Raw genomic sequence first — 22078 nt, 5'->3', positions numbered from 1 at the left:
CTGAATGAAATAAATGAATAACTGAAGCATTTGCATCGCTTGCCACGTCTGCTGCAGATGCGAGATTAGCTAGGGCGTCTACTTCAACATTTTCATCCCTTGGTATTTGTGTAACTTTCCAGGTTTGAAATTGCTTTATCAAATCCCGTACCTTTTCTAAGTATTGCTGCATCCTTGCTTCCCTGGCCGTATAAGTCCCCAGCATTTGATTAACTACAAGCTGTGAATCGCTTTTGATTACAATCTGATCTATGCCAAGTTCTCGTGCCAGTTCTAAACCTGCAATCACAACCTCATACTCTGCCTCAGTGTTAATTATAGAACGACATTTAATGGCTTGTCAAATGGTTTCACCCGTAGGTGGTACCAAAACAATCCCTAAACCTGCACCCGTCACGTTAGATTAACCATTAGTAAATAGGGTCCAAAATCCTGGGTTAGCTCCATTGACACCTGCAACTCTTTTTCTGCTTCTAATTGCATCCCTTGGCTAAAATCAGCCACGAAATCAGCTAAAACTTGAGATTTTATAGCAGTTCTAGGTTGGTATGTGATATCATATTCACTTAATTCTATAGCCCACTTGGCTAACCTTCCTGATAATTCATGCTTGTGTAATATATTGCGTAATGGATAAGCAGTTACTACTACGATAGGGTGACATTGAAAATAAGGCCTTAGTTTTCTAGATGCCATGATTAATGCCAGTGCAAGTTTTTCTAATTGAGGATACCGCGTCTCCGCATCTAATAAAGATTTACTGACATAATAAATCGGAGATTGTTTACCTTGATCCTCACGAACTAAAACATCACTTATCGCTACTTCTGAGACGGCAAGGTAGATGAGCAATCTTTCCCCAGCTTTTGGTTTTGCGAGCAACGGTGGGTTTGATAAGTATGTCTTCAAATTTTTGAGTGCCTGTTGACATTCCTCATTCCATTCGAAATGATTGCTTTTTAAGAGCTGAGAAGAATTTAAAGCACTTTTCGGATGATTTGGAAATAAATCTCCCCAAAGCTGCAATTCTTCCTGTCAACCTCTGTACTTCTTTTTTATTTGTAAGTACATCAGGGATTTCTTCAATGGCTTTAATCTGCGCTGGATTCACCTCAATACCACGGTTAGAAACAAGAAAACCTAAAAACTTACCTGATGCAACACCAAACACACATTTCTCAGGGTTTAATTTCATATTGAATTTCCGCAATATCTGAAACGTATCCAATAAGTGCGATCTATGATCCCCCGAGTGTTGAGTTTTAACGAGCATATCATCTATGTAGACCTCCATAGTTTTTCCCAAGTGTTCTTGGAACATTTTGGTCACCAGTCTTTGATACGTTGCACCGGCATTTTTGAGGCCAAAAGGCATTACTTTATAGTAGTAAGTCCCCCTGTCTGTTATAAATGAAGTTTTTTCCTCATCTATCGGATCCATTTTGATCTAATTGTATCCTGAATACGCATCTAAAAAGCTTAATAGTTCATGTCCTGCAGTAGCATCAATTAGTTGATCTATATGTGGTAATGGAAAAGAGTCTTGGGACAAGCTTTGTTAAGATCTGTGTAATCTACACAAACTCGCCACTTACCATTCTTTTTTGGTACCACAACAGTATTAGCTAACCAATTAGGATACTTTACCTCGCGGATAGATCCATTGTTTAATAATTTTTGGACCTCATCTTGAATCACCTGATTTTTGAAAGCTCCTTGCTTTCTCTTCTTTTGTTTGACAGGTGTATATGAGGGGTCTTCATTTAACTTGTGAGTCATTACCTCCGGTGGTATTCCTGTAATATCAGAATGGGACCAAGCAAAACAATCTGCGTTAGCTTTTAAAAATTCAATCAACTTACGTTTCACATCTGGGCTGAGATTGGCCCCTATGTAGATTTTCCTTTCAGGCCGATGTACAAATAATACTACAACCTCCAATTCTTCGATCGTTGTTTTGATATTCTCTTTTTCTTCTGGTTCTTCAATGGAATCGGGCCTTGAATCTACATCTGTTCGCCCTTGTTCAGTTGAGGTTTGCGTTGTGATATCCTCAACTGAATACTGTAATTGCTATTTTTCTTCATTTCTCGTGTTTGAATCTGCTAAGGAGTTAATGTTCCTAGATGTCTGTTGATCTCCACGGATTTGACATATTCCCCACGGTGATGGAAATTTAATGACTTGATGTAAGGTCGACGGAACATCATCCATCTCGTGGATCCATGGCCTCCCTAGAATTATGTTGTAAGCCATTTCCAGCTGCACTACCTGAAACTTTTTATCTTTGACAACTCCTTCTGCGAAAGTAATAAGTATTACTTCTCCTTTTGTCATGACGCTGGAATTGTCGAACCCGGACAAAGTATGCACCTTGGGTACTAATTTGGCTTCAGCTTGCATCTCGTGTAGAACTCTTAGCAGAATAACATTCACAGAGCTACCTGGATCAATCAAAACTCGTTTCACATTAGTGTCATGTACAAGTAAAGATATTACCAGTGCGTCGTTATGTGGAGTTAATACGCCATCCGCATCTGCATCATCAAACATAATGCTTTCTTCCTCTAAGACATGCCGCATCTGCTTCCCGTGGGTAATCGTGACTTTGGATACTTTATTTGCTGCTGTATACGTCACACCATTGATTTCTTCACCTCCGCTGATAACATTAACGGTCCTTTTTGGGGAAGGCGGTTTTGGGGGCTCCTGCCTATTCTTCATGTATGCTTGCTTTCCTTTCTCGCTGAATAACTCAGTGAGATACCCTTGCTTCAACAGATGATCAACTTCGCCCTGTAGTAACCTCAATCTGCCGTTTTGTGACCATGATCTTTATGAAATTCACACCAGTGTTCGGGATTGCGCCTGTTTGGGTTTGACCTCATCTCTTTTGGCCACCGCACCTTATCACCCATGCTTCTTAAAACAACAATGAGCTCGGAAGTGCTCACATTAAAATTATAACCACCGAACCGCGCCTTCAAATTTCTATCATCGTCTCGTGACTCTCGCGTGTTGCGATCATTTCCATACCTGGATGATGAACCCGATTCTCTATTTCTAGATCTATGATCGTACCTTGAATGATCATGCTTGGACCGTGAATCTTTTCCAGCTGGGCCCATATATGGTTCGTACCTGTTTTTACCTTATCTTTTTTCTGTTTCCGCCCGTCTTGAACTTACCTTTTCTTCTTTTTGAGATCGTGAGATAATATCTTCCTCGATCCTTAACTTCGTGCTATATCGGTTGTAGACGTCATTCCATGTTGTTGCTGGGAATTCACGAAGACTTTCCTTGAGTCGCCTCGTAGCTTCTGAGCTTTTTTCATTCAAATTACTAGTAAAAGCTATAGCTGCCCAATTATCTGGTACACGTGGTAACGTCATTCTTTCACGCTGGAACCTATCCACGAACTCCTTGAGCAACTCAGAATCCCCTTGTTTGATTTTGAAAATATTCTCCATTCTCTTTTTGACTTTTTGAGCTCCCGAATGTGCTTTAATAAATGAATCTGCAAGCTCAGCAAAAGAATTTATGGAATTTTCGGGTAAAAAGAGAATACCATGTTAATGCTCCCTTAGTGAGCGTTTCTCCGAATTTTTTGACCAATACTGATTCAATTTCTTGTTTGGTCAAGTCGTTGCCTTTTACTCCAGTTGTAAATGCAGACACATGGTCTCGTGGATCAGTTGTTCCGTCGTATTTTGGAATATCAGGCATTTTGAATTTCTTTGGAATTGGTAGAGGAGCAGCGCTTGGCTTCCAAGGTTGCTGTGAATATTTGTCCATATCTATCCCTTTGATTACAAGCGGTACTCTAGGTATTTGTTCTATGCGGTCACTTTGCTCCTTAAGCTGTTTCTGTAATGTTAGAACTAAATTTTGTGAATCGGAATTGACTACGTTACCTGGTTCTCCATCTCGTGATTCACTGGGGATTCCACCACTGCCTGAATTAACAAGCCCAGAACGAGGGTTTTCCAAAGTATTGGTATTTAGAGCTGGTGTTGACGGTGCAGCAGGTAATTGGCTGGCAAAAGCCTCAAGAGCTTTATTGACCTGTTGAGCGATCAGCTTCTGCAAAGCTTCGTTGATAGCTTCATCGTTGTTGAATTGAGTGTTTGCATTTGAATGAGATCCATCGGGAGTTCCTTCTCGAGACCGCCAAGGCGAGATTTGTGGAGAAGGGATCGGAGTGTGAACATCTTGTGGGTCCCCTTGGAGTTGATGGTTTCCTTGATTTCCTTGGTTTCCCTTGGTGTTATCGTTAACATTTGACATGATCATTGATGTAACGAAATAGACAAGGTTAAGAAAAAATAGATTATCAGATTCCCGGTAACGGAACCAATTTGTTTAACCAAAAAATGAAATTTCGGTCAAAGCGATAATTTAGAAGAACTCGGGTTATTGATAATCAAAGAACGAATAAAGAAGAATGATTTTGTCAATAATGAGATAGTCAGAAAAACAAAGTAAACCAGTGTATTCGGATAATATTTCGTGTCCCTACAATTGATCCATTATCTCCTTTTTATAGCTATTTTGGAGATATGCGTTTTGCATTTTTCATAATAAGGCTATTATAGACAATTAAAGACATTAAATGCTACATTACATATTCATTGTATTTAATACAGATTCTCTAACATTTTCAGTATTTAAGGCTCATTAAATACTGTATCTGTACTCCTTTGTACTGTCAGGTTCATTCTCCTTAATTCATGGACTTAAATAGGTACGGGCGTTGAGTCTTTTGAATAACCGCTCGTGCCTCTTTCTATGCATCTGCTCGTATCTGTTGCAACTCGTGCCTCTTTGCCAATCATAACTCTTTGATCAATCTACGTGTCATGACACGTCATCTTTATACCACTTTAATATGTAAACTCAATTTTTCCCAATACACTGATCCCTTCATTTAGCATGGAATTCATTAACTTTGTCTCAGGCTGATGATTTTCTGAATTTGGGCCACGGACTTGCAAACTCCATATAGACTGACAAGAAGAAACGCCACAAAGCAAACACAGTAGTGAACAGAAATTATTGACCTGATGCGCTGAAGTATTATATAGAAAATTTATTGTAAGCAAAGCAAACAGATATATCAGCTAGGACACAATTAGAAACGACAGACTGAAGGCGAGGGCACAGGGAATCACCAGGGTTAGCTCCTCTATGAGTAGTACGCCTTGCGGAACTTTTTGCTTCTTAATTTTCTTAAATATAAATACAAGAGCAAAGTATGCACAAAATTTAAGTTTAAATATCCAAACAAGATAATATACACATAAATGGAAGAAATTCAGCCAAAACTAGACCAATTTCTAGCCTAATCCAAACACAAACTATCTTCCAAAACAAGCACAAATTAACTTCCAAAACAACAAATAAACCAAAACTAGACCAATTTCGAATCCGAATGCCATAGACATAGAGCCACTTTAATGGAAGAAATTGCTAGATGAATTATGCTAACATTCCACTAAAAAATAGCTAATGGTACTTCATTATCTGCATTAGTTTTTCTCGAGAAGGGACCTTTGTGATTTTGCTGCCACAAAGTTTAGTGAGAAAATTAACTAGATTTGAAGGATGAAAAGAAGTCGAGAACAATTTCTAGCCTCTATGCAAAAAAGCCTCCAGCTGTTATCATTGGAAAGTATAACTCCTAATAACATGCACCAGCAGACATTATGTTAGCTGTTGTAACAAACATCTTCAACAACTCCAAGTAGTACAAATTAAAGGTATTGAACAGGAAAGAAGAGATTATAGCAAAAGGATTTCAGATTAGATTGAACAAGTTATTTCACCAATTTCATTTCCCTAAAATGTCATGATATCACACCTCAAACTGCAAACCTCGTTTATAGCAGCAGATACTTTCACTACTTTTAAGTCCCAAACAGCTTAAAAGTCAATCTTGATAAAAAAAATTCACAAGCAATAGTCTAGTAACATTGATCACCAATCAACCAAATAACATTACAAGAATCAGTTTTAGTTGTTCTCTAATCATCTTAAGACCATGCTACTACAGTCTACATATGCAAACATTTATCTGGTTAGAAAGTAAATACCTAACCCTTCCTCTTGCCAGTAAGTTCATTCCAAGATAGTAAGTCAGTAACATTTATTATCTCCTCTAGCACTTTAGAAAATTTAAGGAAGAAAGGAGGGAAGAATGAGAGAGAAAAACATACCTATATTGATCAGAGTCAAGTCGTCAACTCAACCCCCATTTCAAACTAAAAGAAGTGTACTGAGGGATGTAGTTTGGTGATTAATTCAAGGTAAAGGAGAAAAGGGTTGATTCTGATTGTGGGGAGTGCGGAAAAGTCAATCATCTTTGTTAATCACTTCTTCCTGCTGATTAACCAGCTCTTCTAAATGTTAGTCTTTTTTCTTTTCAGTTTTCCCATGCTTGTTTTTTATTTTTATTTTTAAGGTTTGAAAATGATAAAATAAAGAAAAGGTGCAATTTTTGGAGTAAATTTCTCATGCAGCTTTGTGCTCATTACCAAAAAAATTGTAATTTTTTTTTATATAAAAGCTATTTTGTTACATAAAATTCATTTTAGTTACATAAAAATTATTTTATTTTGTTTTACTTATAACTAAAATAACTTTGACAGTAAGTTCAAAATCATTCTTTCATATGAGAGAAAACGACAAAAATGGTTCTTATGTTTGAAAGTAGGTTTAAAATGGACCCTTAACTAATTTCTTAACGTTATGATCCTCTAAGGTCGTCAAAAGTGAGGCCTTTTGTTTTTCATCGGATATCTAACAAACTCTGGTTATTAAATATAACTAGTTTCTCGACACGTGCGTTGCACGTGTATGTCAAGTCATGAAGTACACAATTTTATAAAATAGTAAAAATATTATTAAGATAAAGCTTTGAGTAAAGAATTATACATGAAATAATAAAATAAAAGTTTATTTGATGATTAATATGGATCACCGTATAGTGACTTGTTTGTCGAGATTAAGATGATTGATATCGTGTGAATCTACAAAGATGCAGAATTAAAGTTAATTAGATACATGCGATTATTTTACTTAATTTTATCATGAGGTACAAATATGTAATAAAGCGTATTTCACTTATACTTCCTTATAGACGATATTACTGGTATATGTTCCTTTCATCTGTTTCCATTGCTCTGTCATAATAAGGACGTTCATTGTCAGCTTTGATATTTCTCCTGACAGCGTAAAGTTGGTCATTTAAGAAATTAGGATAAAATCCAATATTAGGTTATTATTTGATCATGTAGTTTATTTAAATTGCATTGCAACATAAATGTACGTGAACTTATTTTCGAATGAACTTGAAAGGATATCCTTCATTTGGGAGAAATTTAAATTCTTGGAATAAACATTCATTTTCATGGGAGAAAAAGTGAATTCTTGGGATAAACATTTATTTGGCAGCAAAAGATGAGTCAAAAATATGAACAATCTTTTTCTTAGTACACATGGTGGTTTAAAGCCAAAACAGAGCTATGCATACGTGTTTAATTATGAATGCAAATATGCAATATATTAAAGTTTAAGGTTAAAATAATTTGAACTCCATTGTAGCCCACTTTCTTCACTTCTAAAGCACATGCTGGTCGAATATCTTAATTCACCGTCCACTAATCCACATAAACAATTAACTTTAACATTTGTTCTCTGCTTTCTAACTTTCTGATCGTTCTAAGTTAATAAACTATACATGCACCATGATACCCGGCCTAATGACTTGGTGAATTTTCCTTAGAAAAATTACTGCAAAAGAAAGGAAATAGCAAATAAACTGGAGTAAAGAGAATGGTGTAGTTGCATCAACATCGATCGTGAAAGTAAATTACAGTTGATTCTATAGGAGTGAAACACAACAGTAACATGAAATAGTGCAGCATATAATTTGAGTTTTAAATAATCTTGTAAGCTATAATGGAATAAATTGTGATTTCCTTTGAAAACTAAACTTTTAACAATTTGATATTACATATTACAAGAAGAATAATCCTACACACAACAACCAAAAAATTATTTAAATAGAAACACACGATAGAGTATCAGAGGAAATGACAAATGGTTCAAAGAATTTGAACATCAATAGCTTGGGCAAAACAGAGTGTACATATTTCATAATGAAGCTTTTCATTATAAAACGACTATAGCACTATATTGTGGTACTGCTCATTACTGAAGTTTGTTGGTGTTCCATGACACCAGTATAAATTAAATTTTCCAATACACCTCTATTATAAGTCAATGTCAGTTAGACAAACTAAAAGTTATTAAAGATTGGGTCATCAAAAGCCAAAATAGATTTTATTTTCGAGAAATAAGATTATTAATACGTTGCATTCACTAAGGTTTCAGTTTTCTGATCTTAAGAAAATGTATAACAAGTTTGCATCAAATAACCTCTAAATAAGAACACCTTCAGAAGTTGATTCTCAAACTTCTAAAGAATTTTAACAAGCACAAGTAGTATATGTAAAGGATTATAGACTCATTCAAAGCCATAAAATTCTGTATTCTGTTCAAGATCTATATTCTACTGTGTCTTAGTAGTTTATTTCATTTTCTGAGTGCATTTCTTCTCCATTGACTCTTGAGATTATCATTCTAAATAGTTCAGCAAATCTATCCCCACCCCAAACCTTTTTTTTTCTATTGAATTTGTTAACAATAAACTGCAAAGGATGGGAAAAGAATAGAATAAAATTACCAGATTCCATATGTGAATAGAATGAACAGTGAATATCCGGTAAGAGCACTGAGAAGAGAAGAGAAGTACAAAGTCTGTTCTACCAAGACTAACCCCAATACGAAAATTGATTAGCAAGAAAGTGTAACTCTTGGCGGGGAGAAGTAGCAAGTTAAACATGCGTGTGTTCTTCAAAACACGATTCTGAACCGTTGCTTCTCTTCCTATGCATTAGGTTTTCTTTTTATTAAATAGGATATTTAGATTGATAAGAAAGGGTAGTATAGTAATTTAATTTTTCAGTTAGAAGCTTCCCACTTTTAATATAGTATAGATATAGATAGATAAAAACTAAAAAAATTTAACTAAAAATATCAATATAATCCTGTTAAATCAATGGCGGACTAAATATTTTAAGATTATAGGTGTTCTACCACCTTAAATATAGAGTTACTATTAAAAACAGATTATAAGTGTGAAATCAGTTGAAAAGTACGAAAACAATAACGGCATGTCTTAGCTTTTTATTCTCCTTTTGCAATATAAGCAAATCAAACCCTTTTAAGACTATAGTTAATATTTGATCCTTTAAACGATAAAGAAAAATTGATGATTTGTTTGAAAGTCAAACCAATGAATAAGTGAAAGTTCACCAATCTTCACAATCAACTTTAATGTTACAAACCTATAGGGCTGTACAAAATCGAAATGTAACCGTTAATCGAACCGAACCGATGGCTTATTGGTATCGCGTTATCGGGGTAATGGATGGTGAAAGAATTGAGATTTTATAATTAACGGCTTAACGATTTGGGGGCGAATCAATTTTTTAATCAAATAAACCGCTAACCCGATAAAAAATTTTATATTTACACTTTTACCTTCTTATGCATGACAATATGTGTATCTTTGTTACGTAGTTAATTTCTTCTAGAGAAAATCATGACCTCTATGACAATCATTGAGTGTTGAAAAAATTTGTTCCAAAGATAATCCTATATACTCCATGATAAGTCTTCATTGAGTAATGTAACGAGGATTATGAATGGTAAGTTGAAATTATAAAAGCTAGTGAACTATGTAGTTGGCCGTTTTGTATTCACAAGATTAGGATTGTTAAAAAAAATTTTATTTGGTTTAGCCGATAAACAGCCAGATAATCATTATTCCGATATCAATCCACCCGTTGTCTTATTGAAGGGCTAGCGAATTACTATATTTATAATCCGTTAACCAATAAGCCGAACCGTTAAGCGTAATTATTTGTCCGATCCACCCGATAAGCACCGCTACTAACCTACATATATTCACCTTGAAACTGAGTTAACGCTTTTCATGAGATACGAATTTCAGATCTTCAAGTTACATGATTGATTACAACAATAACATACCCAGTATTATCCCACACTGTGGGGTCTGAGAGGGTAGTGTGCACGCAGACCTTACCCCTATCTTGTGAGGATAGAGAGGGTGTTTCCAATAGACCCTCGGCTCAGGAAAGCATAAGCACCACATTAATGAAAATATATACAAGAAGGGACAATACCAATAAGCCATATAAAAGCAGAATAAAAATAACAAGATAGTAAGGTGATCAACAATGAAATAAAACAATGGTTAATCATAAAAACATACTACCAACAGCAAGCGAGACTGCGTGCCAATACTACTGTTATGAACGCTCTAGACTACCTACTCTACTACCCTAATCCTCGACCTTCATACCTTCCTATCAAGGGTCATGTCCTCGGTCAGCTGAAGTTGCGCCATGTCTTGCCTAATCACCTCTCCCCACCTCTTCTTTGGCCTACCTCTACCTCTCCGTAGGCCCTCTAATGTGAACCTGTCACACCTCCTAACCGGGGCGTCTGTGCTCCTCCTCCTCACATGACCAAACCACCTAAGTCGCGCTTCCTGCATTTTGTGTTCAATAGGGGTCACACCCACCTTTTCGCGAATAACCTCATTTTTCATCCTATCTAACCTGTTGTGCCCGCACATTCATCTTAACATCCCCATCTCTGCTACCATATGCCTAATTGCAGGTCAGACTAAATAATTTGACGGGATAGATTTATCAAATCCAAAAGTCGCAAAACCAAAAATTGCAAAAGATAATAGAAATAGATTTAAAATAGCATAAACTGCACCACAAAAAGTTACACCAGATCCTGCAGTAAGCCAAAAATAGCCAAAATTACAAAAATGCTCTTTTAAATGTGATTATGTTATAAATAGAATTTTATTTATGGTGAATGTCTATATTTAGAGAGATTCTAGGGTTTATTACTTGGTGGCTAAGTCACCCTCTCCCTATAAATAGAGGGTTCTATTCCATTGTAATTTATTCCAAATCAATAAGAATTCTCTCTTCCTACTTTTCTATGCAATACTCTTCTTTTTCTTTTATTGTTTTATAACACGTTATCAGCACGAGACTCTACTATCTTAGATCACTTGTTGTAAAAAGATCAAAGTATAGTTAAGGTCTTGAGGTCTTCGTAGTCTCATTCCTTATAAATGAAACAATGGCAGTAGCAGGAAAAGGAAAAGAGGAAGATCAAGTGAAATTTCACAAAAATGATGGTTTTGCAATCAGAAAAGTTTATGATTGATCATCGGCAACTGAGAATTACAGAGAGGGAGAACATGATGCTATTTTTAAAATCCCTAAACTCTTTGTAAGTATTTTTTTTTATATTATTGAAATTCTATAATTCGATTTTAGATACAAGCAAATATGGATATCTCTCAAAGCAAAATTGGATCACAGTTCAATTGTAAAAATATTTGTTTAATTGATTCATGTACGACACATACAATATTCAAAGAGAAGAAATATTTCTCTCATTTAAGTATGTGTAAGGCAGATGATACCACAATTTCTGGTAGTAGTAAATTAATTGAAGGCTCTGGAAGAGCTACTATAACTCTGCCCAAGGGAACAATGCTTATTATAGAGAATGCAATGTTCTCCTCCAAGTCCAAGAGGAACTTGTTGAGTTTTAAAGATATTCGCTGGAATGGATATCATATTGAGACAATAGATGAGAATAATCTTGAATATCTCATCGTTACCAAAAATCTCTGGCCAGAAAAGGGCTATTGAGAAGTTCCCATCTTTATCTTGTGGCCTGTATTGGACAAGAATTAGTGCAATTGAGGCACATTCTATTGTAAACCAAAAGGTTACCGATTCCAATGCTTTTGTACTTTCGCATGATCGATTGGGACATCCTGGATCAATTATGATGAGACAGATTATAGAAAACTCAAATGGGCATCCATTAAAGAATTTAAGGATTCTTTTAAATAATGAATTTTCTTGCACTTCTTTTTATCAAGGCAAGTTAATTTTAGACCATCACCAACAAATGTTGGAATTGAGTCCCCTGCGTTTTTGGAACGTATACAAGAGGACATTTGTGGACCTATTCACCCACCTAGTGGGTCGTTTAGATATTTTATGGTCTTAATAGACGCATCTTCTAGATGGTCCCATGCGTGCCTATTGTCATCTCGCAACCTCGCGTTTGCAAAATTAATGGCACAAATAATTCGATTACGGGCACAATTTCCCGATAATCCAATTAAGTCTATTAGACTTGATAATGCAACTGAGTTTTCATTCCAAGCATTTAATGATTATTGCTTATCAATTGGGATAAAAGTGGAACATCCTGTAGCTCATGTTCACACTCAAAATGGCCTTGCAGAGTGTTTAATTAAACGTCTGCAATTGATAGCAAGACCGTTACTCATGAAAACGAGGTTACCCACTTCTGTTTGGGATCACGCCATTTTGCATGCAGCAATGCTAGTTCGTCTCAGACCGACAAATTATCATAAATATTCCCCGTTGCAATTAGTTTTGGGTCATGAACCTAATATATCCCATTTAAGAATTTTTGGATGCGCAGTATATGTGCCTGTAGCACCGCCATATCGCACCAAAATGGGTCCGCAAAGAAGGTTAGGAATATATGTTGGGTTTGAATCGCCCTCCATTATTCGCTACCTCGAAACATTGACGGGGGATTTGTTTACTGCACGATTTGCAGACTGTCGATTCGATGAGACACTTTTCCCAAAATTAGGGGGAGAAGCTGGTGAAACCAAACGGAAAATTTTGTGGAAAAATCCATCATTATCTCATCTTGATCCACGTGCCTCTATTTGTGAAAAGGAGGTGCAAAAGATTATTCATTTGCAGAGAATAGCAAATCAAATGCCAGATGCATTTACGGATATGAAAAGGATAACAAAATCACATATCCCTGCAGAGAATGTTCCAATCCGTATTGATGTCCCTTTTGGAAAATCTTCTAGTGTCATAGCTAATGAGTCAAAAGCACGCCTAAAACGTGGCAGACCATTAGGTTCCAAAGATCGAAATCCTAGAAAAAGGAAAACAAATGATCAAAATGACACTACGAAAGAATCTCATGAAGAAATCCACGATTTAATAAATTCTGAGATTCATGAGGAATCCACTGAGCCTGAGGCTCAAGAAAATAAGGAACTATCAATAAATCCAATCGATATTGAGACAAATTTGAATCGAGTGGATATAGTGGTGGATTATGTCTTTGCATATAATGTTGCATCTAGCATTATGCAAGAAAGTGAGGATCTCGAACCTCAATCTATTGGAGAATGTCGACAAAGACTTGATTGGCCAAAATGGCAAGAAGCAATCCAATCAGAGTTGAATTCACTTGCAAAACGTGAAGTTTTTGGGCCTGTAGTCCAAACACCTAATGGTGTTAAGCCTGTTGGCAATAAATGGGTCTTTGTACGCAAGAGAAATGAGAAAAACGAGGTACAAAGATATAAGGCACGCCTTGTTGCACAAGGATTTTCACAAAGGCCTGGTGTCGATTATGAAGAGACATATTCACCCGTTATGGATGCTATAACGTTCCGTTATCTCATTAGTTTTGCTGTCCATGAAAAGCTTGACATGTATTTAATGGATGTGGTTACCGCTTACCTTTATGGCTCACTTGATAATGAGATATACATGAAAATTTTCGATGGATTTAAAATGCCAAACGCACATAATTCAAAGTCCCGGGAAATGTTTTCAATCAAATTGCAAAGATCTTTGTATGGTCTAAAGCAATCAGGACGAATGTGGTATAATCGTCTTAGTGAGTATTTATTAAAGGAAGTCTATATAAATGATTCCATTTGCCCATGTGTTTTTATATAGAAAACAACATTGGAATTTGTTGTACTTGCCATATATGTTGATGACATAAACCTTATTGGAACTCCTATAGAACTCCAAAAGGCAATTGATTATTTAAATAAAGAATTTGAGATGAAAGATCTCGGAAAGACAAAATTATGTCTTGGTTTGCAAATTGAACATTTGGCAAACGAAATTTTTATTCATCAATCTACCTACATAGAAAAGGTATTGGAACGGTTTTACATGGATGGAGCACATCCATTAAGTACCCCAATGGTTGTTCGATCACTTGATGTGAAAAGGATCCATTTCGACCTCAAGAAGAGAATGAAGAGCTACTTGGTCCTGAAGTACAATATCTTAGTGCAATTGGTGCTCTAATGTATCATGCTAATACTACAAGGCCTGACATAACTTTTTCAGTTAATGTCTTAGCAAGATATAGCTATGCTCCCACAAGGAGACATTGGAATGGAATCAAACACATATTGCGGTATCTAAAAGGAACTACCGATATGGGCTTATTTTATGGCAATAGTTGCAGTCCCGATCTTGTTGGTTTGCTGATGCTGGGTATTTATCTGATCCATACAAGGCTTGATCTCAAACAGGTTATGTGTTTACCTGTGGAGGCACTGTCATATCTTGGCGATCGACTAAGCAATCAATTGTGGCTACTTCATCTAATCATGCTGAGATAATTGCTATTCATGAAGCAAGTCGAGAGAGTGTGTGGTTGAGGTCTATAATACATCTTATTCGAGACAAACGTGGTTTGAAATGTGACAAACTACCCACAATTCTATATGAAGATAATGCAGCATGCATAGCTCAATTGAAGGGAGGATTCATAAAAGGAGATAGGACAAAGCACATTTCACCAAAGTTATTTTCACACATGATTTTCAAAAGAATGGTGATATCAATGTGCAACAGATTCGTTCAAGTGATAGTATGGCTGATTTGTTCACAAAATCTCTACCAACGTCAACCTTCAAGAAGCTAGTGTACAAGATCGGGATGCGAAGGCTCAAGGATGTGGATTGATGCTCTCATCAGGGGGAGTTAATGCGTGTTGGACTCTTTTTTCCTTACAAGGTTTTGTCCCACTAGGTTTTCCTTGCAAGGTTTTTAACAAGGCGACCAAAAGGCGTATTGTTAGATATGTGTACTCATTTTCCTTTTCTAGAATTTTTTTTCCCACTGGGTTTTATTTTAGTTAATGTTTTAACGAGACACATTATCTGTTGAATAGACATTCAAGGGGGAGTGTTATAAATAGAATTTTATTTATGGTGAATGTCTATATTTAGAGAGATTCTAGGGTTTATTACTTGGTGGCTAAGTCACCATCTCCCTATAAATAGAGGGTTCTATTCCATTGTAATTCATTCCAAATCAATAAGAATTCTCTCTCCCTACTTTTCTCTGCAATACTCTTCTTCTTCTTTTATTGTTTTATAATTCTAGAATGGATTGCTACCTATGCCTAGAACACGGATAAATGGAAATTTTATTGATAAGACCTTTTCAATTGTAGTCAATATCTTATTACGAGTAATTCCGACAACTTCAGGAGAAAAAGAGGCATTTACCTATTACAGAGATGGTGCGATTTGATTCTTTTTTCTTTTATTTCATATTTATTCATTTCTCTCAGTCTTACGAGGAGAAAAACACGTGATTCGAGAAAATTTTTGAAAAAAAATCTACACTTTTTGAAGGTGATGTTTGGAAATAGAACAATTCCTTCTGTCGTGTATCCTCGATTAATGCAACCTCAGATGCTATGTTTCGATTCTCGATTCTAGTATTAAGCGAAAGGTTACGCCTAGAGGTTCAGTATTACGGGTCAATCCTACTCTACTAGCGCTAATAGGCAGCATAGGGGAAGAAGCACTACACCTAGGAATCAACAACACGAAAACTTTGTTCTAAGTCAGCCCTTCCCTCAGCGGGCTTGGGACTAAAAGAATGGTTGGGACAACAAACATCCATCTTTTCCAGTAGCTGTTCTTGCAGTTGCAGTTACATATTAAATTCCTTTTTCTGAAATTTTTATTAAAATAATAATTATATTTTCTTAAACACTGACAAAAACCAAAAGTACTCATTTTTACGGTCTTATGGGATCAAACCGCTAAGCAGTAATTTAAGGATCCGTTTTAATCTTACCCCTAAATATAAGGATCATTATTTTTTTCATTTTTCTCACATTTGAGCTAGGTTTTATACAAATACGGGTTGAAGTTATTTTTGTGATAAGTGAAGCAATCAAAGTAAAATAATTTTTACATAACAAAAGAAAGAATAATAGTTTTTGGGTGATGAGCACAAAGGTGAATGACCACCCATGAATTTGCTCTAATTTTTGTCGATGTTTGTGATTTCAAATATTGGACAGATTTTTCTCCATATTATGTTGTTGAGAATTGAGCGCAAAATAAAAAGGAATGTTTCCATAGACCCTTTCCCACCCAAAAGAATGAGAAAGAAATTTTAGAAAATCTGCATATTGTTTCAAGTTTGCAAGGAAACAAGATGAGAAGCTTTTCCAAATAAAGGGGGATAAAATTAAAAAGTTTCTCAGTTGAAAGAGATAATTAGAAGGAAAATAAGAGGTTATCCATGGTTTTAGACAGAAAATTGGCGCAAAGTTAAGATATTTCGACAATTTTCATTTTCTTTTTATACTTTGCTTGTTCTCTTCCTTCTCCCCTTTCAAGAAAAAAAAAGCATAAAGAAAACGTATCTTCAAGCTTTTGTTTAATGCCAAGGAAAGTGAGGAAAAATGAAAAAGAAAAAGAAAAGTAGAGATATGTTTAAAACTTCAAATATTGAATTTGAAATGGTAGAAGTTATATTTGAAACTTGAGCATATATTGAGACATGGAAATAGCATTTAAGCCACTCTACTTAACGCACCTAAACGATTAGCTAGAGGGTTAACAGATTAATTCGTGTAAAAAAAAACAAACTATTATGGTAATCAGATGTCTGTAAGGACAAGTTATGAAGAGTCCATTTTGGCACGAATTATGAATAAATTAATAAATGTTTATGCAGAAAAATGGCTACTGCCATTGGTATATTCACATACATTTCACTCTTTACAACAAAAATAACAGCATTCTGAAGCTGAGTTTGCTACAGATTGTTAACTAGCAAGGTGTAAATCTGCAAACATATTTGTGTTGCTGCTGTTGCTGATTTTGACACTGTATATGGCAAGATCTTGCTTTGTCTCTCAACTCTTGGAATGCTCTCATTGTCTCCACATCAAAACCTCCCGCAAACTTGAGAAAAACAAAAAAAAACACAAAATTAATTAGTACTACGAGACAGCATGTGAAAGAACAAAATTTTCATTAAAATGTTTGTTTCTTTTTTAGTGTAAAAAAATCTTTATTATACCTGATGTACTCGAAAGGCGAACCTAACGCCTTGAATTATAAGCTCTTCTTCTTCGGGACCACCACCACCAACCATTTCTAACTCTGCGGATACCCTCTTCATGTACTTCATGGCTAATTTTACTGATGCCAGCTTTATCTGCAATAATGCAAAAACAAAACAACATAACTACCTCACGTTATCACCAATTCCCTCTTTGTGTTATTTCTCAATCAAAGCAGCAGCAGCATGGTACAAAATTTGAGACCACACGGTTTGCAAGAAATGGGAAGGTTATTAATACTATACCATTTTGCCCCACCTAACAGTGAAAAAAGAGGAAAACAGTAAATTTTACAGGCAAGTAGAATGTCTGTGAACTTTGCCTGCTCTTAATTATGTCATCTTGCAGGGACAAAGACCAACAAACTAGATATCACTGCGTAGAAACCTCAATTGCTAAGATCAATAATTGACCATGAATTTTATTAATCCGGTTCGACTCGGCATGGAGTTTAAGAGAAAAAAGGGAGACTTTTGAAACTTGTGGTCTTAAAAGGTTAAAGCATAAAAACTTCATGTCGTGGGCCATGACATTATGTGGTTATAAAAGTTTCTCGTTAAGGGTAAAATGAAAAGTCTAAAGTTAAATTATTTCCAATTATAGAAATATGTCATTCTTTTTTGAACGGACTAATAATTGAAAAGAAGGGAGTAAATTTTATTAGCATTGATAAATCTTGAAACCATGAAAGGGAAAGTAAAGAACCAAGGTATTGCCAATTAGGAAGCTTCTACCTACTAGAGGCTCAGAGGCTCTTTGTTCAGTGTTGACTGCTTAGACCAACACAATAATTTAGTTTCAGGTTAATGTGGCATTAAAATATCCAGATCTAATATCATAGGGATCTATAAAAGGTCAACACTAAGAATCTGATTCCTTTTTTTCCTACTTACTACCAACACTAGTATAAAAAGGGATGCAGACAAGCAAATAGGTTTTGGAAAACTGGGAACTTAGCATGTGCGCATGCAGGCATGGGCATAGTTAATAATAAGGCAAAACTTCCCCATAATTTCTGTCATCTAGTAACCTCTAATTTTAGAATAATACAAAACAGATACTATCCCATGCTACTTCCCCTTTGGCTATCCATTATTCAACGGCATGACTAAACCTCCATGGACCAGACCAGTAACACCAGGAACCATCTTCAATTACCATTATGCTTTATTTTATTTTTCTTTTATTTCGGTTCTATTTTTCTAGAAAATTCAAGAACGATGTTTCGACACACCTAGCTTCCGTGCATTATGCATCAATTTTTAGAGCCTTTTGGGAACTATCACTAGTCTCATTTTTAAATAGTCAGTAAAAGATTTTAAGGCACCAAAAGAAGCGCTACCAGAAAAGATGGCAAGAATTGAGGTCCCAAGTCAACTTAACATATTGTGAAGACATTTTTATATGGAACATCAATTGGAAAATAATACATCAAACAACTACAACATAGTAGAGATCATAAAGGAGACAAGAATTTATTTTTTTAATTACCTGAGTAACATAACCAGTATCCAGCATCCACTCAATTGGAATTTGGAAGACTTTATATCTCTTTGAAGCTGATTCTCTCATTCTTGACAAATTGTAAAGTCCATGCTCTAATCTGTTTAAATAACAACAATTGACATTAGAATGGAGAACAATCACTACTAACTACCATGTTTCATTTATGATGCAAGGTCTCATTAATTAATTTAGAACTAAAATAATAATAACAGTAAATTAAGAGATAGAGCAAATTTTTACTTCTCAAATAAGGCCTGCATTTTCTTAAGAGCTGTGCCACAGGGTTGTCTGGGATTATCGCGAAAGGACGATGCCTCAGATTCAAGTTTCTTTAGATCACAATATCCAAATGCAGCTTCTCTCAATGCATCAGCCTTTTGCTCCGGCCATTCGAAATGTTTCAGAACAGCTCTTTCATCAACCTGAAAAAACTTCAAGTCATCAAGATAGATTGACCAAGAATATACAAATTAGAATATTAAAATGAGAAGAATTTTACCAGGTAAGAGAGCTCATCATCAAGCCATTTTACAAAAGGCACAACATCCTCAATATCTGCGAATGCAGCATTTTCCACTTCTTTGATCAAAAACCTTATAAAATCTCCTTGTGTCTCAACATCTGTTTTAATCTGCAATCAAGGAAACAAAAAGGGGAATATAATCAGAAATTAAATATACTAACCATACATATAAAATTTTACAGTTAATCCTTATTAAGTGCTACAATTTTTAAAAGATTTTTCATCACAGTTTTGAAGTTTACTAAAGTTAAAACAAGTAGCCCTTTACTTTCAACCATCTTTAGGCAACCTCATTAGTATGTCATTTTATTTTCTAAAATACTCCATCAATTCCACAATTTGATTTCACTTCCCAATAGTCAAAAAATTACATTTTGATTAATATCTTCAACTATTATATGTTTTTACTGTTAAACGAAAGAAATGAAGTTATTAGCACTTCGTATGAAATAATCAAAATCCCTAATTTTTGTTCAAATACTAATAGATCTGAAGAAAAAAAAAAATCAGTTTTCACTTATCATCCCATGTCATTCATAAAGATCGCGAAAGCGATTATTCTTTCAATAAATTGACTAAATTGCCCAGAGTGAGTTGGTGAAATTACAGCTTTTCCTGATTCATAATTGCACTTTACCTCTACCAATATTGATTCGAATCTACATACTGTCTTATCTTGTAAGAAACTAAGCAAAATTCCAAGAAAAAGTGCAATAGGGGTACCAGAAAAAGACATCACAGACTAGTCATTTTCATTGACAGTAAAATGCAACAGGGAAATGGCAAAGCAGTAATTTAACACAATACCGTGGCCAAAGAACTTACCGCCAGTAAATAGGCAGACCGGTTCTCAATTTCTCCGATCATATCCTTCGCCGTGGCTGTCGCTGGAGCATCGGCGGCACCACTTACACCGGCACCGGAATCTCTTCGGCAGTCCCTCCGCATTAGAGAGTGATAAAATTCCACCACTTCAGGTATACGCCTAACCTTTGCTGGCACAGGCTTTAATCCTTTAGGAGGTGGTGGTGGAGGTGGAGGTGGGCCTGTTTTGACCACCGCCGCTGAAGGTGGTGGCGGAGGCGGCGGTGGAGGAACTGTTGCCACCATTTTGGGCGCCATCGCTGGCGGCGGAGGTGGTGGAGGTGGAATGTTAGAAATTTCAGCTAAAGCACGTTCAGCTGAATCTGATAAAGAACTATACGACGGAGAAGATGAAGAAGAAGATAATGAAGACGATGAGGATGATGATGGCAATATCGTCGACGATGGCCGTGGTGGTGGTTTAGGAACACGGGGAATACGTGATCTCAAACTCATAATGCCAGCAGATATCTCAGCTAACTCCTCAGAATTACTCCGAGAATGTTTAGGCCTCTCACACATTTCCATTGCACTAACTATTTCCTCTTTCATCTCACAGTCTGGTTTCGAAGTCACACTAATGCTAGGTTGAGTCACGCATTTTCTCAAATACTTGGTCATGTTAGATTTGTTGTGAGCACCATTATTTGTTACAGCATCCACAAGCCTATGAGCTGATAACTCTTCATTAGCTTTCTTCAGCTCAGAGATTTCAGCTTCCATAGCTTTTACCCTCTCTTCATGCCTCCCGTTTTGCTTCACTAGCTCAATGTGTAACATCTCTACTTCTTGTCTAAGCCTTTCATTTTCCACTCCCAAGCATTCAATCATCCGTTTTTTCCGTTCGATTTCTGCATCTTTTAGGTTGATCTCACTCTCCAACACTGGAAGAATAGCAACTGATTCCTTAAGCAGTTTCTTCTCGAGGAGCTCGGTTTTTAAACGGGACTCTCTTTCGCGTAACTCTTCGACTAAGCGTAGGAGCTCTGCAACGTCTGGTGGACGAGGCTGGACTTGGGCGGAGGAACGGGGAAAGTAGACACCGAAAGAGCGAGAAAATCCTGCACTTTTGGGAGTAGTCTGCTGTTTTGTGCAGCTGGGTGATGGAGAAGGGGGCTTGGGAACTGAATCTTGCTTTGATGGCTTTGGATTTGCAGGTGATTTCTGTAAACCCATAGCCGTTTTTACTTTGCCAGCAACCATTGTTGCATCTAACAAACCCAAAGAGCTTTTTTTACTCTGTTTTCTCTCAATATGTATAATCTCTAACTATTGGTTTTCAAGAATGGTATGCCTATCCCCTCAAATTTACAAAGGAGAAGGACTAGTCCCTATCTATGCGCCTGGAAGAAAGGGGGTAGGGGGCTAGGGGGAGTAATAGGGGTATGAAAGAGTAAGTGAAGATACTGTAACTCTCTTCAGTTTATGTGTTTTAGTATAGAGGGTATTTGTTTGTTGGAACTTTGAATGTGTAAATGATGCAGCGATATCGATGAACGGTCTTCTTTTCTTGGATCCGCTTTAATTTTTTATTTTTAACAAGAAATAAAAACAAAAAATAAGACAAAAGCATTTTTGCTAAAGTTGAAATATTTTGACTCATCCACGCGCGTAATTGAGCAACTATTTCACCTTTACCCTAACGTTTGGAAACAGACATAATAGTTCCAACGGTCATTGTCCTTGATCAAAACTTCCTCTATTTTATTTTAATTTGAACGTACTGAGAATCTGGAAATTAAATTTTTGTAGTACAAATATTTTTAAACATTTTTGATGTCTGTTACTAGAAAGAACGATTTATCA

General features: G+C 36.0%; 1 protein-coding gene and 1 long non-coding RNA gene across 2 annotated transcripts; both read right to left on the bottom strand.

The window, feature by feature from the left end:
- LOC109233887 lies at positions 4824-6345 on the bottom strand. The gene is made up of 2 exons (XR_002069100.1): positions 6216-6345; positions 4824-5006 (listed from the first exon to the last, which is right to left on the bottom strand). It is a non-coding gene; the product is annotated as an uncharacterized LOC109233887 (long non-coding RNA).
- On the bottom strand, positions 16936-21732 carry LOC109233199 (protein CHUP1, chloroplastic). The gene is made up of 6 exons (XM_019398983.1): positions 20234-21732; positions 19385-19516; positions 19126-19307; positions 18871-18982; positions 17337-17474; positions 16936-17218 (listed from the first exon to the last, which is right to left on the bottom strand). Exons 1-6 carry the CDS (start codon positions 21473-21475, stop codon positions 17084-17086), a joined length of 1941 nt encoding a protein of 646 aa, XP_019254528.1. The 5' UTR covers positions 21476-21732; the 3' UTR covers positions 16936-17083.

Source organism: Nicotiana attenuata, chromosome 10 (assembly GCF_001879085.1).
Source record: "Nicotiana attenuata strain UT chromosome 10, NIATTr2, whole genome shotgun sequence".
In the NCBI taxonomy this organism is placed as follows: Eukaryota; Viridiplantae; Streptophyta; class Magnoliopsida; order Solanales; family Solanaceae; genus Nicotiana; species Nicotiana attenuata.
The sequence above is the reverse complement of the archived record's forward strand: the minus strand, read 5'-3'. Positions and strand labels throughout refer to the sequence as shown.

What these genes read in the sequence shown, in the direction of transcription:
- LOC109233199 (XM_019398983.1), bottom strand. Translation starts at nt 21,475, where the DNA reads ATGGTTGCTGGCAAAGTAAAAACGGCTATGGGTTTACAGAAATCACCT. An exon ending in GGTCTGCCTATTTACTGGCG is followed by an intron (nt 19,517 to 20,233) that starts GTAAGTTCTTTG and finishes CCTTGATTGCAG; the next exon opens with ATTAAAACAGATGTTGAGAC. An exon ending in TCGCCTTTCGAGTACATCAG is followed by an intron (nt 17,219 to 17,336) that starts GTATAATAAAGA and finishes GTTTTTCTCAAG; the next exon opens with TTTGCGGGAGGTTTTGATGT.